The 21,751-nt window shown below is 37.2% G+C and overlaps 1 protein-coding gene across 6 annotated transcripts in view; it reads left to right on the forward strand.

Annotated features, from left to right (window-relative positions):
• The window catches only part of zc3h18 (zinc finger CCCH-type containing 18), a 53,930-nt gene extending 33,270 nt beyond the window's left edge, over positions 1–20,660 (forward strand). For 2 of the 6 annotated variants that reach the window (XM_077193414.1, XM_077193415.1), the window contains exons 10-19: positions 11,990–12,175; positions 12,488–12,613; positions 12,741–12,836; positions 13,573–13,812; positions 17,873–17,983; positions 18,073–18,269; positions 18,513–18,703; positions 18,788–18,887; positions 19,068–19,164; positions 19,587–20,660. In XM_077193414.1, coding sequence (XP_077049529.1) covers positions 11,990–12,175; positions 12,488–12,613; positions 12,741–12,836; positions 13,573–13,812; positions 17,873–17,983; positions 18,073–18,269; positions 18,513–18,703; positions 18,788–18,887; positions 19,068–19,164; positions 19,587–19,812 — 1,570 coding nt within the window. In that variant the 3' untranslated portion in view covers positions 19,813–20,660. Of the gene's footprint in view, positions 1–11,989; positions 12,176–12,487; positions 12,614–12,740; positions 12,837–13,572; positions 13,813–17,872; positions 17,984–18,072; positions 18,270–18,485; positions 18,704–18,787; positions 18,888–19,067; positions 19,165–19,586 lie in introns of all 6 variants that reach the window. The other 4 variants (XM_077193411.1, XM_077193412.1, XM_077193416.1 and 1 more) reach the window with 3 other exon arrangements.
• Positions 20,661–21,751: the final 1,091 nt, after the last annotated feature.

A 21,751-nucleotide genomic window follows, 5' to 3' on the forward strand; every position in this document is an offset into this window, starting at 1 on the left:
TGACTTTTCAAAAACATTACAAAACTTTTGATCGGTAGTGTATATTGTAGGTTAATTGCGTAAGCCTCTGTGATTTCCTTAAGATTTTCTTCCTGTGTGAGTGTGATTTTAGTACAGAATACCTTTACAACTTCCTCAAAGAGGTGTGACTGAAAGTTTCATCATCTGCTGAAGGTTGGGTTACACCTTTTTTTTCTTTTTTTTGAGCAATCTTGTTCCTGTGGTATGGAAAACAATGTAATGAATTCAGTCAGTGATTAACATCATCTCCACTGTTCTCTGCAAGGATATGATTTCATGATGGTCTAATTTTGTCTGCAGGCATGAAGTAATATATTGAGATATTGGCCGAGAATAGCACAAATGAGTGAACAAAAAATATTTTAAGGTGCAATAAATTGGGACATCCCTGCACTTTGCTTTTCTAGATATTTTATCACATTATTTTGACATATGAACAAGTGTTGTCTCATTCCTTTTGTTAGAATGACATTTTGCAGTGGCTTAACTTGTAAGTGATTCTTGGAAAGGATTGGAGCTTCTCAGGTGATACAGCTGCTAACCTCTGTTAACTGCGATTTATGGCCTGAAGCTCCCTGAGAAACTTTCTGATTTAGCGCAACATTCATATATAGCCTGGTCACAATATGAAATATGACGTCAAGGACAAATCCATCACATGAAACAGGTTAGAAGTCAGGTATCATCCTGTTGACAGCATGCTGGTTTTGATGAGATAAACACACCTTGATGCAGCCATTAGACACATTGTGAAATATTATGTAAATCCTTGGTCATGTGCTCACGTTTGGAAACATTCCAGAAGATACAATTTTGGAGCTGTCATTGTTCTCATAATGCATTAACAATGTATTGTTTATGCGCGTATAGTATTAAAAATGTAGTTGAAAATGAGAGCCGCTAATCTACTGTTCAAATTACTGGTAATTATTTAATTTTTTTATAAAGAAAGTGATACTAAGGATGCATTAAATTCCAAGCGTTAACAGTCAAAGACAATGTTACAAAAGATATCGGTTTCAAATAAATGCTGTTCTTTTGAACTTTGTATTTATAAAAGAATCCTGGACAATGCATCCATTTTGTTTCCACTAAAATATTAACCCTCTGGGGACGGATTGGGCGGTACCGCCCAAAATGACATACTTCTACAAATGTGTAATTATCTTAAAAACTATTTTTGCCGTCTTCCTCAGATTCCGCTGGAAACAGTGATAACAAATATACCCGGCTTGTATACACACTTCCTTGTTGCGCAATACCACTTCGTCAAAGACCAATGAAATCGATGTTGTTGGCAGATTCACGAGCAACAACCAATGGAAAAATTGCAGATGGAGGAATATTTTTCTTACCCAATCAGAGGAAGGTTACCATGACGTATTCTAGCAAATCGGAGGACTCTGTAGCCTTGCAAGGGGTGGTACTATATACTATTACCCAAACAGCATTGAGTGGCAGAGACGACAGAAAGCGAACGGACGCCTCGAATATAAACAAGGCTTTACGGAGCGAGAGCGCACAGAGATATGAGAGAGAGACAGAACAATTATAATATATATATATATACACATACAATTATAGCATTATTTATTGTTTTAGCACTTTTATGATGGCAAGCAGTAAACGATTTACGGTGGAACAAGCTCTGGAACAATAGAGTGACGAGGAGAAAGCATTGCTTAGAAAATTCTAAGCATTCCTAAGAAAAACGCCTAAGACTATTTGTAAATAAAGTTACATTTTTCATTGTTCTTTACACATTTTATTTAACAATTACACATGTCTGTCAAGCAAAGGCTTTGACAAATATATTTTTTGTTCAAAAACTGTTCACTATTGTTGTGTGATGTGTGATTTACAGAAAAATAAATGCCAAAAATCAAATTTCCGTTTTTGAAATTCTCTAGTTTATGGTACATTTTCACTCATACTTCCTTTATAAACATATTACATGTGTGCTTATGTTAGCTTAGGGTCTTCTGAATCCATAGATACCAAACACATAGTGTTCCATCTCCATTACATATAGTTTATAAGCCCAAATGTAAAAATAGAGAAAACGGACCAAAAAGAGCTTAGTCCCCAGAGGGTTAAGCCGCTCAACAGTTTTTAAAATGGATAAGAAATGTTCACCCCACTGGGTGAAGACAGAATAGTCACACTTCACTATTGATGGTCAACATCCGTTTTCTTTCTCTCCCCCTCCTCTTCTTCTAAACACAGGACACTTCAAAAAGCACATAAAAACACCTCTCAATCACGGTAAAGACGTGGCCACAGCCATATCACCCTGTAGCGCAAGACCGGTTGCCCACTGAAGCTAAGCAGGGTTGAGTCTGGTTAGTACCTGGATTGGAGAGTTTCAGGGAAAACCAGGTTGCTGCTGGAAGAGGTGTTAGTGAGGCCAGCAGGGGATGCTCACCCTGTGGTCTGTGTGGGTCCTAACGCCCCAGTGTAGTGGTCGGGACACTCTACCAAGCACCATCCACCATCCTTCGGATGAGTTATTAACCAGAGGTCCTGACTCTCTGTGGACAATCGTTGACTGAAGTCATTGCATTGTTTTCCTTATAACAGGAACCAGATTTATGAAGGTAAAAGAGTAGCAAAACTCGAGAGCATGTAGATATGAATTTGAGAACTTGTGCAATAAATATTCATACTTTTACACTAAAATTTACACTCACAGCTCCAATGTGAAAACCTGTACAATTAAAATCTGAAGTTGAATGTTGAAATTTGCACTCGCAGACAATAGTCATAAACCTGTATTCTAAATTTGAAGCTGCAGACAAGTATTCATAAATGTGTAAAATTCCATTCAAAAAACTACAATGACAGGCACAAAATTGTAGTACATAGTTGCACTTATTCTTACATTCACATTCGCAGTACAACCCCAGTAAACAGAGCAATTCCAACAGGGTCCTCACACCATCGGTGCTCTGGCCCTAATTAGGCACTTGCAACTTCTCAAATCTGTCACTGCAATTTCAAATTTCTCGCCTTGACTTTTGCTACTCTTTTTGAGATGTATTAGATGCAAAACTAACTTGTGCACTTGCAGCTCAGTGGTGGCGAGAGAGAAGGGAGCCGTTTTATTGGTTGGTGCCTAGCTAATAAAATGGAACTTCTGTTGTACGTGATAATGTCAAGAAACCCCCGTCCTCTGAGACATTCTGAAACGCTAACATGGTTTAATGCATTAGACTGATATTAAAAGAAATAAATTATATTATCAAACTCATTAAACACCATACTAATAATGCATAGCCTACTATGTACAGAAAAGCAGATGAGCACAGAATATGAATGCAACGCGATTAATCAAGACACATATTAAAAGGGTGAGTAAATACTGATAGAATTTCCATTTTTGGGTGAAATATCCCTTTAATGAACCAACAGTTATAAAAATAAAAAACACAATTCGTTATACATTAATAAAACAAAGGCGGCAGGTTTATTTGCACTGAACACGAATTTGCTTTCTTTCGTCATATGTGCTCATCTGCTTTTCTGTACATAGTAGGCTATGCTTAATTAGTATGGTGTTTACGGAGTCTAAAAATATAATTTATTTCTTTTAATATCAGTCTAATGCATTAAGCCATGTTAGCGTTTCAGAACGTCTCCGAAGACGGGGGTTTTGTGACATTATCAAGTATAATAGAAGTCCCATTTCATTGGCTAGGCGCCAACCAATAAAACGGCTCCTTTGGAGCAAATGCAATTTTTCAAATTGGAGCTGTGTGTAAATTTTAGCGTACATTTATTGTACAAGTTCTCAAATTCACATCTACGTCCTCAAGTTTTGCTACTCTTTTACCTTCATACAGATTTAAAAAAAGAAAAGAAAAAGGTATAACCCAACCTTCAGCACATGAAACTTTCAGTCTTAGGGAAAACAGGCTGCAACAATGCAGCTCATTCAAAATTGTATCTGGAATGTTTCCAAACGTGAGCACATGCCCAAGGATTTACATATTTCATCATCGCAGCCAGGTGTGTTTATCTAATCAAAACCAGCCTGCTGTCAACAGGATGATACCCGACGTCTAATCTCTCACATCTACATGCTCTCGAGTTTTTCTGCTCTTTTACCTTTATACAGATTTTAAAAAAAGCAGATGAAACCTTCACCAGATGAAACTTTCAGTCACACCTCTTTGAGGAAGTTATAAAGGTGTTCTGTACTAAAATCACACTCACACAGGAAGAAAGTCTTAAGGAAAACAGGCTGCAACAATGCAGCTCGGCAGATCACACAGGCTTACGTAATTAACCTACAATTCCAACTACAATATACACTACCGATCAAAAGTTTTGTAATGTTTTTGAGAAGTCACTGGTGCTAAACCAGGCTGTATTTAATTGATCAAAAATACAGTAATAACAGAAATATTATGAAATATTACAATTTAAAATAGCCACTTTCTATTTTAATACATTTTAAAATGTATTGTAAAGCTGAATTTTCAGCATCATTACTAGTCTTCAGTGTTACATATCCTCTAGAAATCATTCTTATATCGATTTGGTGCTCAAGAAACATGTCTTAAACAAAGTTCAAAAGAACACCATTTATTTGAAACCAATATATTTTGTAACATTATAAATGTCTACTGCCATGTTAGATCAATTTAATGCATCCTTGCTAAACAAAAGTATTACTTTACAAAGAAAAGAAAAATCTTACAGATTACAAACTTTTGAACAGTGTTTTAACTTCTCTCATTTTAAACCACGTTATTCATTTATTAACACTACACACACACATAAACGATACATTTTGTTAATGCATTATGAGGAGAACAATGACAGCTCCAAAATTGTATCTGGAATGTTTCCAAACGTGAGCACATGCCCAAGGATTTACATAACTATTTCATCATCGCTCCATGAAGGCATGTGTCAAATGGCCCCAGGCAGTGTGTTTATCTCATCAAAACCAGCATGCTGTCAACAGGATGATACCTGACTTCTAACCTGTTTCATGTGTAGTTTTACAAATTCATTAAATGTTTAATTGAGGTTCCAAAACAATAGTATATAAACTGAGACAGTTTCCTGTACTGAATTTAGCATTTAAGTTTATGATGGTGATGATATTTGCTGTGAAACAGTTTTCCAGCAAGAGAGTCCGGCAAATCCTGTTTTCTGTATCTGTTAGATAACTGCTCTCTATCAAGCCTGCTATTCCTGTTTCTCTCTATTGTGAGCATATTACTGAAACTTTGGTAGCTTCTGTCTCAGCGAGAGAGTTCTCACTGTTTGAATAGTTATGCTGATTGGATTGGAATTGGTAACACTCAGTATAGGGCAGGTTCCTAAACCTGTAAACATCATTTACATGCTTTGTTCATCACAATGTTACGCTAAATGTATATAAATTGCAAGGGAAAGTTTCCCTTAGTTAGACTCAAGACGAGCTTGGAAGACTACAGCGACGCACAGCTCGTCTTCTCAATAAAGAAACCACCTTAAGATACAAACGCGAGTCTCCTGGTTTTCGCTTCTGAGTTTTCTACACTTTGGGAGAAAAAAAGTTCACAACACATGTGATGTATTTGTCCTTGATGTCATATTTCATATTGTGAGCAGGCTATATATGAATGTTGCGCTAAATCAGAAAGTTCCTCAGGGAGCTTCAGGCCATAAATCGCAGTTAACAGAGGTTAGCAGCTGTATCACCTGAGAAGCTCCAATCCTTTCCAAGAATCACTTACAAAGTTAAGCCACTGCAAAATGTCATTCTAACAAAACGAAACACATATGTCAAAATAATGCGATAAAATATCTAATAGTTAAAGTGCGTGCCGAACTGTGGGTGGAGAACGGAAATATATATATTTTTTCAGAGAACAGAAAATTGATTGTTAAAATTAGGGGTGTAACTTTGTAAATGTTGTTTTATTGGTATTGTGTTCATCCTGTAAGAGTAGTTTCCCTACAGTTGTTTAGGCTGCAGGATTGGCGAATTACGAAGAAACGTTATCAGCAAATGGTAGAAAGCTGTACATTTCTAGTCTATTACCTGCCACTTATACCAATTACGGTGTTGCTGAAGTGTGACGATATTTTTATGTTTAATGACAATATCTGGTTGGTTACATTAAAATGGTTAAAAAATAGATGTATTAGATGATAACTTATACCATTAATCGTACCCAGTATATATGTAGAATGTTATCAGAGATGGAGAGAGAGTGGCTTTAGAAAAGAGAAGAGAGAAAGAGTCAGTCAAGGAGGAGAGCCTCAAGACTAGAGCTAGAGAAAGAGCCAAAGAGCAGGCCCCAAGAAAAGTTACGGTCATCTTTTATGCCTTCCTTGACCATGTGACTGAAACCCAAATGTTAGACATTCAAACTGACCAATCAGAAGACTACAACTTCCCCCACCATACTAAAGGTGTGCCAATTAGCAAACCCCCAATGTACACACATCTTGGCTTACCGACCTTGATCACTATCAGCACATATTTGCCTTTTAGGAATTCCAAATGGCCTTTGGAATGGGGTTGAAACATGAAAGCAAGTCTTTTTTGATTTTTTACTTTCAAAAACATAAACAAATATTGACCCCAATCTTTTGAGCAGTAGTGTACATGTGCAGTCATTTAACAAATTGCTATAAAACTCTTGTCATTTACAATTACCAGGCATAATGCAAGTTTGCCCAAATTATTATCTCTTCTTAAAGAATTTGGTTCATATTCCAGCTATAAATTAAATCTGCATAAAACTAAATCGCTTACTTTCAACTACGAACCACAAGAAAACATTTATAAAATCTGTCAATTTAAATGGAAAGGTAATCCAATTAAATATTTAGGGGTACACATACCTAAAGAGGTCTCTGCCATTTATAACCACAATTACATTCCTACAACAGCTGATATTAAAGCAGACTTAAACGTTGGTCATTATTACCAATGTATAACCGAATAGACTCTCTTATTATAGAGAACTGAACTGAAGCACATTTACGTTCTCTGGTTTGTTGGTGTGACCCGGAGTGTGATGCAAAATGGAAGGTCCTAGAGCAAAGTCAAATAAGCATACCTCTCCAATCAATACTGAGTGAAAAAACTCTCCTGAAGAAACACCTGAACAAATTAACTAATTGGATGGCAGTCCCTTTTAACGTCTGGCACAAATTACTCAAAAATAAGGAATTTGAAAGAAATGTACGAATATTACGTTGGGTGGAATATGATACAGAATTTGTACCAGCTGGTCTGGACAGTAGATTCAAACGCTGGATAAATTCAGGTTTAACTTCGTCCGTACTGTATAATATACTCCACTGACGTTTTGGATACCTTTAAAAAAAACTCATAGGCTAGATGCATACAATTTAGGGAAGGAAGAATTCTTCAGATACCTTCAAATAAGACACCACTTTGATAAACATATTAGAACTACTGGAGAGAAGGGAACAGACTTGATTAGAATATTCATCGACGCATATAAGGGTAATACTAACAGAATACTGATTTCCAGGTTAAATTCATATTTACAGTTGGGACAGGGGACTCTCAACAATGTATGTAACAATGAGGTGGGAGAAAGAAGCTAACATAAAGATAAGTGAAGATGACTGGTTGAACATATGCAGGACACAATCTACCACCTCTAGCTCAGGTCATTCACCTGGAAAAACACTTTAAGATTCTGTATAACCCCCAATATAAAAAAAGGTCACACCGCAACAATCCTGAACATGGTCAGCAGGGTTCTACGCTAAGGTTTTTCCCAAGGAGCACATGTGCTCCTAAATGAAAAAATCTAGGAGCACACAAAGACATTTTGGAGCGCAGTGAAAAATGTTCAAGTAACAGAGTTTAACAGACTGTTTATTATATATATATATATAAACAAAACGTGTGTGCTCCTTTTTCTGTTCAACTATGGTGTGAATTGTTTTGATGCAGAAGTATAAATCACACTTTACAATCACTTTAGTAAAACACAACAAGGGGAACGTGTTGCTCTCAGGAGGAGGAGCACATCGGCACACCTGTGAATCTGCATCTTTGACTGCAGAGGCTTTTTCCACAACATCGAGGAGAAACTAATTTAAATGAGTGTATTACTATTTACTAGTATTAGTCGACTAAAACTAGACTAAAAATAAAACAATTCAGATGACTAAAATATAATGGGTTTAGTTCAATTGTAATGCATTCATTTAGAATTTCTCTAAAATGCCCAAACCCATATACTCCCGGAGAAAACATCTATTAACCTGTTAATATGAATGATTTTAAAGTTTCAACATGCAATACATATACAGATTTAACTACTGTGACTTAAAAAAATCTTAAAATTAAATAAAACCACTTTTCCTAAAGTAGAATAGTCTTCTTTCAATGAATGATATATGCATTCTTTATTATTTCAAGCAGCAGACATATTTATTTGTATGAATTAAATATAATGAATCCTTATTAAAGCTATTGACGAGCAGTGAATGCTTTTTTTCTTTTGTTGCTTGATCAATATTAAGGACACAGACTGCATTAGGTTTATTACTCACGGTCACTTTAAGACATCGGATCATGTCCAATGACATGCGGATCCAATTGCACTGATGCACATCCGATACACTCAAAACTGTTTAAGACTTAACCGACACAGTTTACGTGAATACTCTCCAAAACGGACATTTCGACATAATGTTGTTTATTTGTCCATTCAGACACGAAAGAAAGCTAAATTCAGTCCTCGCGCTCTGTGTGTGTGTGTGGCTGCACGCTTCGAGTTGGGTGTGTGCGCACAGAAAACTGTGTGTCGTCGTCACTCTTATTCAGATCTATATGACTGCTCTACTCATACTCCCAGACGTTTACATTTTTTAATATTTTATGAGAAATGCAGCGCATGTGAACCCGTGTGCCGCTGGTAGATCAGCACGTCCCTACTACAGGACAAATATGCGCATCTACAAACGCAGGACATCAGTTCTGACTGGATCGCTTCACAAATCGTCACTATCTAACATTTTCGTCTAGTTTTTATTCGTTGCCGAAAATGTCAATAGATTTTCGTCATAGTTTTTGTCATTCAAAACTAGTTTTTATTTAGTTATCGTCTCGTTTTCGATTATGGTAGTTACTCGCACATTGTGCTCGTAAATCATTTTTCCGGTTCGTACGGATCGATTTTTAGGGGCATATGCGAGCAAAATGGTCGCACTGTAGACCCCTGGTCAGTGTTGGAGAATGTGTGGTAATATGTCAGCTGGTCATTTTCATATCTTTTGGGAGTGTCTTATTATTTCTTTGTATTGGGTAGAGGTGGTGACGGCAATTAGGTCAATAATCGGCTCAGAGCTTAAGTTTAATTTCAGCATTATGTATTTAGGAAATCTACCAACAGGGTTGAGAAAGACAGATAGATATTTGTTACAAATACTTTTAGCAGGTAGCAAGAAAGCAATAACTAGGAAATGGCTAAGTGAACAGTCCCCGACAATATGGAACATTTGACTTTCTTTTTGAGACATTCCAGACATTCCAGAAGTAAACGTGAAGCAAATTGGAAAAACTGGATATCTTATCTTTATACAAATTGAGATGTATATGTCTTTTTTTCTTTTTCTTTTTTCTGTTTTATATGAGGTTGAGGATTTCTGTTAATCTATGACATTTTTGCCTGCTGTTCCTGTCTGGTTTTCTTTCCTTTTCTTGTCAAAAAGCAAAACAGAAAAAAGTTTTAAAAAACCTGTCATTTGAATTATAAATGTTTATCCTTATTATCAGTTGAAATTCTTCATGAATAACATTCAAAGTCCATTTTACTTCAGACATATTACAGAGTAAAACAGGATGTTCAAAAAGTATGACTTCAATAAACAATCCGATAACATACTTCCAACTATTTTGATAACATATTTTGAACTAAGCATTTGTCTTTTATGTTTTGTTACTTAATTGTATTTTTTTTTTAATTGGCCATTTGCCACGTTACTGCTCTGTATAGAGTATTCTATACAGGATGTTCTTCCTTTTTTCTGTACAAACAGGAAAGTGAGCTAAGATTTTTAGATTTCACATCTAAAAATAGCTCAGCTTGTCTGTTCTATTTTTAGACACCCTGCAATACTTGGTCGTCCTCAGGTTTGTTTACTTTGACGTCACCCAAAAGGACATTCCAGGTCCTAGGCTGGATCATGTTAGTCATTTAAAGGCATACTTAAAGTGTAGATGATGTGGAATACCCTTTGTTTGACTAATTCTGTAATATAATGATCTTTAATTAACCAGAGGTTTAATGTGCAACTTTTTCAAAAACTCCCACTCTCTAACTTCTGCCTGAACAGCTTTCTTGAAAATAGAGCAGGAATGTCCAGAGAAATTAAACTTGGATATGGGAGTACTGGAGGGCCAGCTGGTCAGGTGATATGACCGCTAAGGTCTGCTTATGCATTTTATGGACTGGAACTCAGTAATGTCTTTTCTGAGTCTGATTTAGCACAGCTCAAGTTATGAATTCCCAGAGAAATTGAACATCCACATGGGATTATTGGAGAGCCAATTATAACAGAAAAATATGAAAGCATATTTTAGAGATGTTATTAACATTTCTATTATAATGAAAATTATATAAACATAATAAAAATATATATTTATTATTAACGTTTCTCATTTCTTTCAACCGAAGCAAAGGTGAAATCTTCATGCTCTTCTGCAGGAAGTAAAGACAATTAAGATTGAAATCCAGTTACCAATTGACCCTTCGCAAAGACCCACCCCCCCTTAGTTACTGTCGCTATATCTGACAAGCTACGCCGCTCTCACGCACACACCATGTTCTCACGCAGTGAAAAATACATCGAGGATAAGAGATGAGACTGACAATACGCTGACAGACAGGACAGACCAGGTTACTTTTCGGTTACTTTTGATATTAAACATATTAAACAAAGTCTCACCTTTCCAATTTGGCCATTTTTAAAAAGAAATTTAAGCAATAAATACCTTTTTGTGGCTCTTTAATGTGTCGTGACAGAACGCTGTAGAGCCTCAGTTAAAGCTGCTCGTGAACCGATCATCTCGTCCTTCTAGTTCATTTAAAGCATCAAATAAACATGAATGAACACAAGAAGGAATGTTGTTTTAACCGCGGAAAGGCGTCAGTATATTCAGTTTTTCAAGTTCAAATCCTCCCATGTTAATCAATAACTCATCTGACTGCTTTGTCGGACAAAATGGCGGATGGCGAAGTATGATTGGTCAGATCACCTTTCAATCAAGCTCCCTGCGAAGGGTCAATTAAGTTGGCTAAAGACACCAATGATAGTATTTTAATACTACAGCATGGAGCTAATCAATTGTTTTTGAATGACAGCTGACTAAATTACATTTCTAGGTCTGTTTTGTCGGAACAAATGGGAAACTTTTGCATGTACTTTTAAGAGACATTTAATCACACTTCTTATGAGAAGCTTTTTGGCAGCTCTAGCTTCCTGATGAATAGTTGGATGGCTACCAAAGTCAGTGAAGAGGATATAGTCTGCTGCCTTCATGTAAAATTTGACATGACTTGAATTGTCATGACCATTTACTTTCGTTTTAGAATAAATAATTAAATTCGGAAATGTCTTTTATCACTGTTGCAATTCCACCACTCTGTTAACACTTAAACATTAAGTCTCTGTAACATATGCCATCTGATAATAACATTAATTGTATTACTTGTAACATTATATTGTTTACATAATGGTATGTAAACGGTATGCATATTTTTGGGGGGTTTTCTATTGTTTTTCAGGAAATGAACAGATATTTTTTACAAGGAAGACTTATATTTCTGTTGACAAATCTGTGCCGACTTTACAATGTCAATGACATGAATTCTTTCTTTTACTGAGAATACGGAAATTCAACACTGGTTTTCATTAAGATAAATTTGTGTTGGTGCATTCTATCTAAATCCACATCTTCTGCTATTCTTTTCAGAGGGCCATTGGAGCCACCAACAAAGAAGGAGATGGTCCCACTGGCCAAGAGGCCAGATGAATGGAAGGACCCCTGGCGCAGGTCTAAATCCCCTCGGAGAAGACCTGGTCTCATAGGCTCCCCTCCCCGTGGCCGCAGGCGACACAGGCCCTCTGGATCTTCAGTTTCTCTTTCCAATTCATCTAGGTAAGATAATAGATTTCTTGCTACTTAAAGCTACAGTTTTTCCAAACCTGTCTGACTTTCTTTTGGAACATAAAAAGAACTTAAACTTATAACTTTTTTTTTTGTAAAGTCAAATCAAAGACACTGATTTGGACCCCACTGACTTTCAGTATAGGGTCAAAATAATTTTCCAAAATATCTTCTTTTGTCGTACAGATTTGGAATTACATGACAGCGAGTAAATAAATAAATTTTTATTTTTGGGTGAACTACCCCTTTAAGTTGCTTTTTAAGGGATGGTGCTTTTATTTATCCATTTCTCCAATTTTCAAGGTCTTCATCCCGGTCCTCATCGTTCACGGGTTCTGGCTCTTCCCAATCTCGTTCACGGTCTTCTTCAATGAGTTCCTACTCAAGTCACTCCTCTCAGCACAGCTCTTTCAGTGGAAGCCGCTCTAGGCAAGATACGATGATTTGTCATGCTGATTTAATGACTTTCTGAATATTTAGTATACCACATTTATAAATGGCTGGGTTTTGCTGTGAATATTTGCTTTTATTAATCACTTTATTTTCCATTGTCTAGATCGCAATCCTTCTCTTCCTCCCCCTCACCAACCCCCTCGGCACAAAGAAACACTAATAAAAACAAAGCTGAGCAGCCTCCTGTTGCAGTGAAAGGGTAAATGCACACACTCATGCTTTCAAAACCCATTTGGTATATACACGTTCAAAAGTTTGGGGTTAGTAAGATTTTTCTTCTTTATGAAAGACATATTTTTAGTCAGCAAGGATGCTTAGAGATGTGATTTATCTGTATTTTCCTACGTTAAAAATGTGACCCACGTGAATTGCGCATGTCTGTTTGAGTTTTCCTTCTTTTTGTCTTTAGCTGATCACATGCCTGATTAAATTGATCAAAAATATTAATAAAGACATTAATAATGTTAAAAAATATTTTGATTTCAATTTCTATTCTTCAAAGAATCCTGAACAAAAATGAATCATGGTTTCCAGAAAAATATAAAGCAGAACTTCAGAATGATTTCTGAAGGGTCATGTGACACTGAAGACTGGAGTAATGATGCAGCTTTGCCATCTCAGGAATAAATTACATTTTAAATTGTTAAATTAGAAACCCGCTATTTTAAATTGTAATATTTCACTATTACTGTTTTTACTGTACTTTTTTAATAGATCATATAATTTGAGACTATATGAGCGTAATGTACGACTTTGAGAAACTTTTAAAAACCCCAAACTTTTGAACAGCTGTGTACTTCTAAACTATATAAACACAGCCAATCAAATCAATAACACTGAGGCTTAGCCTTTTGGCTGTTTCTAACTGTAGTTGTCAGAACAGAATCCCTTTGTTCACTCACGGCATTTAAGTGAAAATGCATATTTTCATTCAGCCCCCCGTTGAAGCCTGGTGCACTGCCCCCTCCTCGCAGGGAGAAAGGACCTCCCAAAATGATGCCCAGTCCCTTGTTGCCTGAACAGCCGGAGAAACCACCCAAGCCAATCACAGAGGCAGGAAAGCCCCCCAACCCCCGTCCACCTGGAAGACCTCCTGGACCCAGAGAACCGAGAGAACCCCCCAACATTAGAGAAGGACGTAAGAAAGAACGTCAACAGCACAACCCACCTCGAAGGTACAGCACACGTTACATTCGTTCTGCCACTAACATCAACTATCTTTCTTTGCAAAGTTGTTTTATGGGCATTTACAAGAATCGTCCACCCAAAAAGGAAAATTTTATAATTATTTACTCGTTAAGTTGTTCCAAACTAGAGTTCTCAAAAATATCAATATTTCTATGTTTTGATACTGAAATATCTAAAACGGTTTCAAAAAATCCTTTTCTTTTCGATACACCGATACCAGCTACGCATTCTTGCTCTCTTCTCTCCGACAGCGAATTGACACACACCTGCCTCCTCTCACTCACTCGTTTCATTCACTCTGGTTAAATAGTGATTGTATTGCTCATAATTTGACTAATTCCCACGGGTTTCGCACTCACACCTAAAATGCATGCATCAATGATCTATATAAGTAGCGCTCTCATAAAGCCATCTCTCAAACAGCTCGCGAGAACCAAATTGACTTTTTCCGTGGCTTATTGCGCTTAAATGGTCAAATACATACAAATTTGTCAAAATGCCCATCTTGCCAAGATTTCAGGTAAATACAGTCAGTTTTGGAACGTAAATAGTTAAGAGAAAACGCATGTTGTGTAACAGTATATTGGATCTGTGCATAAGCTCTTAAAGTGACAGCAGCCTAGTATCTCTGCTGCTGGCTGTCAGGTTAATCAAAGAACAAAAGACAAAGAAATCAGTCTCTGGTCTTGACTGAATAACTTTTGTAAGTTTAATTGTAAGCATTAATCTGTTACATTTTTATAATTAAAACTATCCAGTGTTATTTTACATTTGATTACTTTAATTTCTGTAGTATTTCTTAGTGAATACTACTGTTAGACATACTTGAAAAACTTAAAGCCATGTTTTTTTCCCCATTTGTCTCTTTATTCTATTGTATTTATTTGCGCTATTGTTTGCAATATATTTGTCCTTACTTTATTATCGACTGTTTACCTGTGTTTTTTTTTGTAAACGGAGTTCAGCAATTCAAAAAAAGTCTTTTTGAGAAAAAAAAAGGCTATTACAACAAAATTTCACAAATTATCAAAAAATGATGAGATAAATTACCTGTATGGGGGTATATATGGCAGTTTTCTCTGTGGTATCGAAAATGGTATCGAGTATCAATATTTTTCAAAGTATTGTATCGAAATTGAAAATTTCAGTATTTTAACACTATTCCAAACCTTTACACGTTTCTCTCTTTTGTTAAACACAAAAAGTGACACACATGAGGTGATGAGGACTGGGATTGTCAAGCTCCAGAATGACATGGCACCATAACATTACTTGTTTTGTTTTTTTGACATTTTGTGTTTTGAGTGTATTTGCATATGAACCCAGTGACCTGACCAGTGTTCTAAGCTGAACACGGCATGTCTGTGTTTTTGCGCGTGTGAGAGAGAGAGTGTGTCTAGAAAGGGCACTTTTCAGCATAGGGAAGCAGCATGTGAGCAGAATTGTGATCTGTAGCAGTGAGAGTGAAGTTTCACTGTGAATGTGGAATACCCTGTGTGGGTGTTCAGGAAAATCTCCTGTCCTGCTGGTTCTAATGCCTCCGCACAAGGAAGCTTTTGTTGTCTTGTCATCGTTATCATAACTTCATTGTGTCGTGGCATTTGGCCAGATGCAGTTGGCGTTTAGGACACGTGGCTGGTGCTTGTTCTTGCTCTACAGTTGGGTATTGCGCATGGTTGTTAGGTGTTTAATTGGCCATGTGTACAAGATTTTTGCCTTATTCTCCAGCACTCTAAAATGTATAAGGTTGTATAATGTATCAGCTCTGTAACGCAACAGGGAAAAGGGTAAATCCTAAATTTAAAGGGTCATGAAACCTATAACACATTTTTTTTTTAAGATGTTAACCAATATGTACAGTTTTGCACATCAATGAAAACAACAATAGCACTCTTTGTTTATTCTTAAGGAAAAAGTGTTTTATTTATTTACTTTTTTATTTGAGCCATTTTGTTCTTCCTGTTTAAAAAGCAAAGTTGAACCCAACGTCAACTTGGCAATTGACTGCCGTTTTTCTCTGCATTATTCATTGACTCTTTTAATCCATGAGATCCCATTACAGCAGAGGATTCAAATGTTACAAAATACCGCTTCAGCGCTGTTCGTTTACCTGCCTGTTCAGATTTGCGTTCGGACAAAAGTGTCTTAAGTGTATGTTTCCTCAGTACAGTAACACAAAAGTGTTTGCATTTTCCCCAAGATGCAGACAGAGTTGGAGTTTGACTACTAACAATATTTAATATGCAACAATATATTGAGCGTGCTTGAGAGCGGTTTCTGCACGGACCGCGCCAAAGGTTAGCAACACAGATCGCAGTTCATATCCGGACCCGAGCAAGACCGTTTCTGTGATTATTATTTTTATATGGACAAATTTCATTCACTCTAGTTCTCCAAACATATACAAGCACTGTGTATGCGCACATATTTCATCGTCTTCAGATGATATATAGGCAAACAAAGACACTGATACAGCAGCACGTCTGATCATGAACGTGATGACATTATGAATTATTCTGATATTATTCACTGAAGACAATGATATAGACAGAAAATTTTAAGAAAATGGAAAAAAAGGAAAGGTCTTTATTCTTTCTGTTAAACGGATGCGTGTCAGTTGTTCAGAGATTGTAGTACTCCTAAATGTAATGAAAGTATCATTAGACCTTTTAAATGTTCTTCCTCGTTTTTCACATAGATCAAAAGCTCTGCAAAGTTATAACGTTGATTTTTTGATAATTCTAAGAATAATTAATCAAAACGAATTTGATTTGTTGATGATAGTTGTTAGTAGTCTCTAATGATAAGATTTTTGTGAGTTTATTGTCATAGGGATGTATTTTTAAAATACATCAAGATTTTTCTTTCTCTGCTCATATTTTAATAATCATTTGTCCTAATTATGATATTTTAGGTCTGTTTTATTCTGGTTATCTCCATTCTTCTCACCCTCTACACTCCCACTTTTCCACACTTTTGTGGAAATTGTTCATCAAGTCCTGAATAAAAGTATTAATTGAAATTATTTTTAATGGTATTGTATATAACTAGTGAAATAATTTGTGGGCCAAAATGGTGTTTATTTTAAGGAATTCTAGTATCTGTTACCATTTTGTTTCGACATACTCTGTAGATTCATTTTAATTATGAGAACTGGCTTCCATTTCAAAAATGTATGTTGTACTGTCCATAGTTATTGTCAAAGAGGAACATTCTCGGTTGTCACGCAGTAGAATGTCAATTGTGACAAGGATGCTTTGTATGTTCTTCACTTTGCTTTGGATTTTTCACTTGCAGATTTCTAATGATTACAGAAATGTTCTGTTGTCTGAATGAACCTTGAACTGCAAACTGTCATCACCAGACTTTTTTGAGAATAGATTGGAATTTGAATGGTCGTAATCATGCTTTGTAACACTGACCCACCCTAAGTTTGGTCTCTTCTTAAACAAGACAACTCAGCAGATTATTGTGGAAGTGAAAGTCAGAAAATGAAAGTGTAAAAAGTTTGTTTACTTTAAAGCAGAACTAAACATTTTTTTTATACAGAATATATATTTTACTAAATAATTTATACTTTAAAATTGCTATTAAAATCAAAACCTAACCAAGTTGCTTTCCACTTTTGATGTTGATATCACGAAAATTGAGCCCGCTAAAAGGTTTTAAAATACTGTTTCCATGAGATGGCAATATACAATTTCAATTTGTTTTAACAGGATGAATTGTATATGATATAAGATGATTACTAAAATATTTGATAAGGCAATAAAAAAAAGAGGGACAAGTCTACCGGGACACTGACCAGAAACAGGCATATTCATATATGAAACAAGTCTTCAGCTTCAGTTCACTATCAGATAGTTGATTCAGTAACTGTTCCGACAGCTTCAGAACAGTTAATTCAGTGAGAAATTCCAACCAAAGTCTGTAACTGTAAGAACTTAAGTTCTTAAACTGCACCATTTATTAACTATACTAATTCTGTCTCCAGTGCTTGACCAAGATTTCATTGTCTCTCTCTCGCTTTATCTTTTTCTCCTGCAGGCGAACAGTGAGTGGCAGTGTAAGTGGCAGCAGTTTTTCTGGCTCCAGCTCAAAATCCCATTCCTCCTCCGCCTCACTCTCCCGGTCCCGTTCCGGATCGCACAAGTCTAGGTATGGGATGCGCACAGACAGTAGAGTCTTCATTGAAAAGTTCAAATGTAAATATCATGGTATAACAGAATGTCTGTGTGGTTTCGCAGGTCTCTGTCGGTCAGTAGCGTGTCATCTGTATCGTCTGCCTCCTCCAGCAGTAGCTCGGTCAGGAGCGCTGACTCAGATGACATGTACGCTGACCTAGCCAGCCCCGTGTCTTCCGCCAGCTCCCGATCACCCACTCCTGGCCAAGCCCGCAAAGAAAGGGGCCCGCCACGGGACAGGGGGCCCAACAAAGACAGAGGTACTGTGGCTCAGTGACTGTCACATTTGATGAGCATTTGTCGCATTTTTTGAAGTATGACTCTATAACGGGCCATACATATCAATTTGTTATTGTAAACTAAGACTTTCTTTTTCGTTAGTTGTATTAAAACTTTAAATACAATTATAAATGTTAGATTACAAACTAAAAAAACACTTGAATAAAAATGAGAAATGTTGCATTGACCTAAAATAGGTAACTGTCGTGTGGGGTCCTTTCAAGGAAAACCGCCAAAGAAAGAAGAGCCTTTCAGAGATGAGCGGAAACGAGTGGACCCCTCCGGTCTCCCCCCCAAAACCAGCTCCGGCATGCCTAGATCTGGGAACAGAGGTCACCCCATGCACCCGCCGCCTATGGGTCCTCCAGGAGGATACGGCTCTCACAAGGACATCAAACTCACCCTATTAAACAAGGTAAATGGGGAAGGCGCTTTCACGTTCAGGCAGCTGTGTTGAAGTGGATGTGGATCAATGACTTCTTTATTCCTCTTTGACCAGCAGCAAACCGACAGAGGCAATAGGAAAAGGTACTTCCCTGCCGATAAAGAGCGTCCCCCTTCGCCTCTCAGCAAGAGGATAGCGCTGTCACCTGACAGAGGTAAACAACACAACACGCCATCTTTACTGTCCATTAGAAAACCCCTCCAGAAATCGGATATCCGAGCAGATACTGTTGTGCTTAAGCTTTTTGCTCAAAGGAAGTCCAGAAAGAAGAGGTGCACCACATTGCATTTTGCTCTCTCAGTTCCTCAAGCATCACTCTCTGATTTCTCCATAGGTCGAGACAGGAGAATGCCTGGGCGACCCCCGTTGTCTCCCAGAATGGATCGGCCCAAAGGCCAGGGTCCTCGGCCCATGCCACCACAAGGAGAAAGGTACCCACTGACACTTTCTTTTGTCACACTCTTCTGAATATCCCTTAAAATATATGGTGATTTCCATCAATTGATAAGTTCTGGTCTGAAAATGTTTTTGCTTGTATGTAAATTGATTCATTTGATTTGTTTGCATGAGAGCTATTAATTGCCCACGATATATTAATTGCCCTCGATATGGTATGTTTGTATAGATAACGTGCAGATGTCTCATATTCTTTAAGTTTAGCAGTCACTGTGAGTTAGTGTTGTCATTATTAGTCCAGCTTTTATTAAAAAAAATCCCCATGTTTGGTCCACTTTAGTTCCTTTTTATGTGCATGATGGATCAAGGTGTTTTGTAATAAAAGCTTTATCATTGTGTGACTAAGACTAAAGATTTAAAAATATCCCATGTTCGTAATTCTTAATTCTTTCTCCAGGAAGCGTCCTCTATCTCCTCCACCCAAGTCTTCTGGGAAAGGCCCTGCTGTCGTGTCTGCAGGTAAACCTCCTGCCCCCGGCGCTGGATCTGGTTCTGGCTCGGCTTCTAGTTCTGGCTCAGGCAAGCCGAGCAGCACCCTTTCTCGCCGCGAGGAGCTGCTGAAACAGCTAAAGGCTGTCGAGGACGCCATAGCCCGCAAAAGGGCCAAAATCCCTGGGAAATAATAAACCTGACACCATCCAACTTCTGGGACATCCATTTTTGCCCAGTGTTTGCCAGAAATGGGGATATGGTTGCCGTTCTGAACTCTAAGGATGTCTCGCATAAATGTCCTTGGGAAAAGAGACCGCAGTTACATTTCTGCTTGTTTTGCCCTCAGAGAGAGGTTGTCTAGATTTTATATCGATGTGATAAAGTTGAGAAGTGGCGCTGTTCACTTGTTTGTTTTCACAGGAGGATGGAATCTTTACTGTAGTGTCTCGAAGATATAAAAAAAAAAAACCTGTACATTCAGTGCTCATTTTTGCTCTTCATCCTGCCACAATCCCTTCTCTCTCATATTCTATTTGCTTTTTCCTCACTCCTGTTATTTTATGGGGCGAGTTAATGTGTGGACAGGCCTATACTTAAGGTGTTTGGACCATCCTGGATGCATCTGACGTCGGTCCTACTCAATCAGAATCTAGAACTGCTTTTTCAGAGCCTTTACAGTCTGAAAAGTCCACCTTAACTGATGATTTTGTGTTTCCACCACCATGTGTTTAGCCATTACTGTTTTTCACCATGTACAACTACAAAGCCAGATGATACAATACCTGTTGCTTAAAGTGTATGATCCTAGAGAACCAATGACAGTGATGTGAAGTATTGCTTTTTTAAGATTCTGCATTGTCCCCCACCCCCACCCCCAAGCTTTTCAAGTGAAAACCTCCATTTTATTTGTCCCTCGTTTTTAGTTGAAAGTGTGAGAGGCTGCAATGGGGACACCTGGAGATAAAGAATAATTCCGTCTAGCTTTTTTGTGACAGGAAAAAAAAGCTTCTAAATAAACTATTTTGATAAAGAGAATAAATCTGTTGAAATGTTTCCTCTTTGATGGAAAGATGACATGTAATGGAGGACTTTCCCCATCTGTGCACATATGAAGGTTTGTTTCTGCAGAGCATGTGCACATCTGCATCATTGGTTTGTGTGCTTTTATTTGATTACTTTGCTCTGTTTGTTGTTCCACTGTCCTCCGGCAGATTAGTATCAACACATAAAGCAACTTAATGAGATCACTCATTGACGGGGTTGGAACATTATTCATCTTCCTTTATTTACATTTACATTTATTCATTTATCTGACGCTTTTATCCAAAGCGACTTACAATTGCTGTATATGTCAGAGGTCGCACGCCTCTGGAGCAACTAGGGGTTAAGTGTCTTGCTCAGGGACACATTGGTGTCTCACAGTGGATTCGAACCCGGGTCTCTCACACCACAGGCATGTGTCTTATCCATTGCGCCATCACCACCCTATTTGTACATTTTTACGTCACAAGTTGTAAGAGTTAAATAATCTGTAATACTTCTGTGCTGCACCCACATTCTTTCATGAGTCATTTTAAATGATTGCGGTGCACAAGTGTCATTTAGTGTCAGTGCAGCGGAATACAATATAAAATGCTGTTGGCTTCAAGTTATTGGGAGCTTTAAAAATGCCCAAATCCACCTTCAGACCTCAGACCTATTTTAAATGCATATATAATCAAAAATTGCAAGCTGAATGGAATCAGCATATAGAGAAACTACAGTCAATCCTGTGGTTGGTGGACACCATTATCTACACTTGCTTTCAAATAAGCCACTCCAGACTAACCAATACGGTTTTGTTAATGGTTGATGCCTCTTTATTCCCCTCTTGTTCAAGTCCTTAATTGCTAAAGCATATTTTGATGGAGTGTGATGACTCTTTACTGTTCAGTTGGCAGTTATGAAAGGATATTTAATGAAGTGAGACCAGATTTAGTTTTGGAATTTTTATCAGAGAAACTCTTGTAAAAGTATTATTTTATATTTTTCACCATGAATATAGCTCTGGTAGCTGGCATCTTTACATTAAAAACAAACAAATAATTGGGTCTTTGTATAAATCAGAAGCAATAAAAAGTTAACTAAAAA

Source organism: Siphateles boraxobius, unplaced genomic scaffold (assembly GCF_051911475.1).
Source record: "Siphateles boraxobius isolate OS27281-9 unplaced genomic scaffold, OSU_SipBor_1 31, whole genome shotgun sequence".
Taxonomy (NCBI): Eukaryota; Metazoa; Chordata; class Actinopteri; order Cypriniformes; family Leuciscidae; genus Siphateles; species Siphateles boraxobius.